General features: G+C 41.4%; 1 protein-coding gene across 1 annotated transcript in view; it reads left to right on the top strand.

The window, feature by feature from the left end:
• Positions 1-102: 102 nt before the first annotated feature.
• Positions 103-2,665, top strand: part of FNDC4 (fibronectin type III domain containing 4) — a 10,991-nt gene continuing 8,428 nt past the window's right edge. Inside the window, exon 1 of the mRNA XM_072407195.1 lies at positions 103-415. Within this exon, the coding sequence (XP_072263296.1) occupies positions 274-415 (142 nt within the window). The 5' untranslated portion in view covers positions 103-273. The remainder of the gene's footprint in view (positions 416-2,665) is intronic.

Below are 2,665 nucleotides of genomic sequence, written 5' to 3'. Positions count from 1 at the left end.
CCCCTCTAGTGATAGTGACCCCACAATTCTATCTATATAGGGGAATCAGAACATACGCTATTCACGTGTATGTAACATGTCTGTATTTTCTTTTCAGGGTAAGAAGAGTGTCAGCTTTGCAGCCGAAGATCCTAGGAGAGCCTCACATTGGTCCTATGTGTGGAGCCTTTACCTGCCCCAACCGTGGACGGGGCCCCACCCAGAGCTCCACCCTGTCCCCTTCTATACCATGTAGGGAATATGTGGAGCTGACTGTCCAGACCTGAAGTTCCAATGACTTGTGTCTCCCTCCTGAGCCTGCAATACAAGGGCAGTGTGTGGGGGAGGAGCGTGGCGGAGATGGCTCACATCCCCCTTTATCTGAGCCCAGCGGTGCTGGTTCTGTTCAGCTGTGACCTCTGCTTGGTGAGAGCAAGTGAGTATCGCTCCATGTACCCCATGTTGTATGTGTGCCTAGGAACCCCTAGTGTACAATATGTCTGTATGTGTGCCAAGGCACCTCCAGTATACCAAATGCCTGTATATGTGCCCATACATCCCTAATGTACCAAATTTCTGTATGTGTGCCTAGGCAACCCTAGTGTACCAGATGTCTGTGGCTAGGCACCCCAATGTACAACGTGTCTGTATGTGTGACTAGGCACCCTGGTGAATGATGTATCCCAGTGTTTTCCTCAGCTGGGTGGTCAAAACTTGGGAGGGTCAACATGAAACACATTTAGTGCTCCCAGTTCTTTGTGTCATAGGTGGCCAGTAACCCCAATAATTGTGTCATTTTTCCAACCCCCCCCCCCCCCCCATACTTTGTTACATCTTTCCACTACTCCTCCTTAGTACGTCCTATTCTTCCTCTGTTACTCCATCTTTGCATTCTGCCCACCACCCATCATCTTGCATTCCTGCAAGCCTGAGCCTGACCTCATACAGCTATCCCACACCCTGTACTCCAGGGGCAACAAAAAGTATTGATCTGACAATCTGTAGACAATCTGTCAATGAGAGTTGCCCCCTGTCAGATCTGCCAACAGACTTCAGGAGAATGATACTGAATTAGCAAAGGAAACATTATTTATAGAACATTGTATACAGAAACATTGTAAAGGGAAAATTTGTATATAGAAACATTGTATACATTAATTATTGTATACGGAAACATTGTATACGGAAACATTGTATATAGAAACATTGTATACATTAATTATTGTATAGGGAAACATTGTATACAGAAACATTGCATATAGAACATTGTATACAGAAACATTGTAAAGGGAAACATTGTATATAGAACATTGTATACAGAAACATTGTAAAGGGAAACTTTGTATACAGAAACATTGTATATAGAAACATTGTATACATTAATTATTGTATACAGAAACATTGTATACAGAAACATTGTATACATTAATTATTGTATAGGGAAACATTGCATATAGAACATTGTATACAGAAACATTGTAAAGGTAAACATTGTATACAGAAACATTGTATATAGAACACTGTAAATGGAAACATTGTATACAGAAACATTGTATATAGAAGCATTGCAAACAGAAACAATATATATAGAAACATTGTATTGGGAAACTTTGTGTACAGAAACATTGTACATAGACCATTGTACATGGAAACATTGCAAATAGAACCATTGTACACAGAAGCATTACATACAAGAACATGTATGTATTGTATATGTATGAAACAGGAACATGTATGAAACATTGTATATAGAAACATTGTATAGGGAAACTTTGTATACAGAAACTTTGTATTCCTCCGGGTACTCCGGTTTCCTCCCACATCCCAAAAACATGCAGTTAGGGTAATTGGCTTCCCCCTAATTTGACCTTAGGCTACATTAATGACATATGACTATAGTAGGGACATTAGATTGTGAGCTCCTATGAGGGACAGTTAGTGACACGACTATGGACTTTGTACAGCGCTGCGTAATATGATGGCGCTATATAAATACTGTATAAAAATAATTGTATATAAAAACATTGCATACAGAGATATTGTGTAGGGAAACTTTGTATACAGAAATATTTTATAGGGAAACATTGTAAACAGAAATATTGTAAATAGATCGCCCCTATCCTCCAAGCCTTTTGCCCAGACTCACAGACATGGTACAGACTACTATGTGAGACAATCTTACAATCACATTGTAGTTCTCTGTCAGTCGGAAATGATTGGATATAAGGCAAATGTGACCCAAGGATGAAATGAGGATGAACATGTCATACAGGGCAGCTTCTAAATCCTCAGATGTGGCAGCTGTGTCAGATTTTCCTTTCTTGATCCTGCCAGAGGAGCTTCTGTCATGACAGCATGGAGAGGTTGAAAGACTGAGTCTCTGGTGACACAATCCTGGATGTACATAGCTGGGTGACACATTCCTGGATGTAGAGCTGGGTGACACATTCCTGGATGTACATAGCTGGGTGACACATTCCTGGATGTAGAGCTGGGTGACACATTCCTGGATGTACATAGCTGGGTGACACAATCCTGGATGTACATAGCTGGGTGACACATTCCTGGATGTAGAGCTGGGTGACACAATCCTGGATGTACATAGCTGGGTGACACATTCCTGGATGTACATAGCTGGGTGACACATTCCTGGATGTAGAGCTGGGTGACACAATCCTGGATGTAC

This window comes from Pyxicephalus adspersus, chromosome 4 (genome assembly GCF_032062135.1).
Source record: "Pyxicephalus adspersus chromosome 4, UCB_Pads_2.0, whole genome shotgun sequence".
NCBI classification, from domain to species: domain Eukaryota; kingdom Metazoa; phylum Chordata; class Amphibia; order Anura; family Pyxicephalidae; genus Pyxicephalus; species Pyxicephalus adspersus.
The sequence above is the reverse complement of the archived record's forward strand: the minus strand, read 5'-3'. Positions and strand labels throughout refer to the sequence as shown.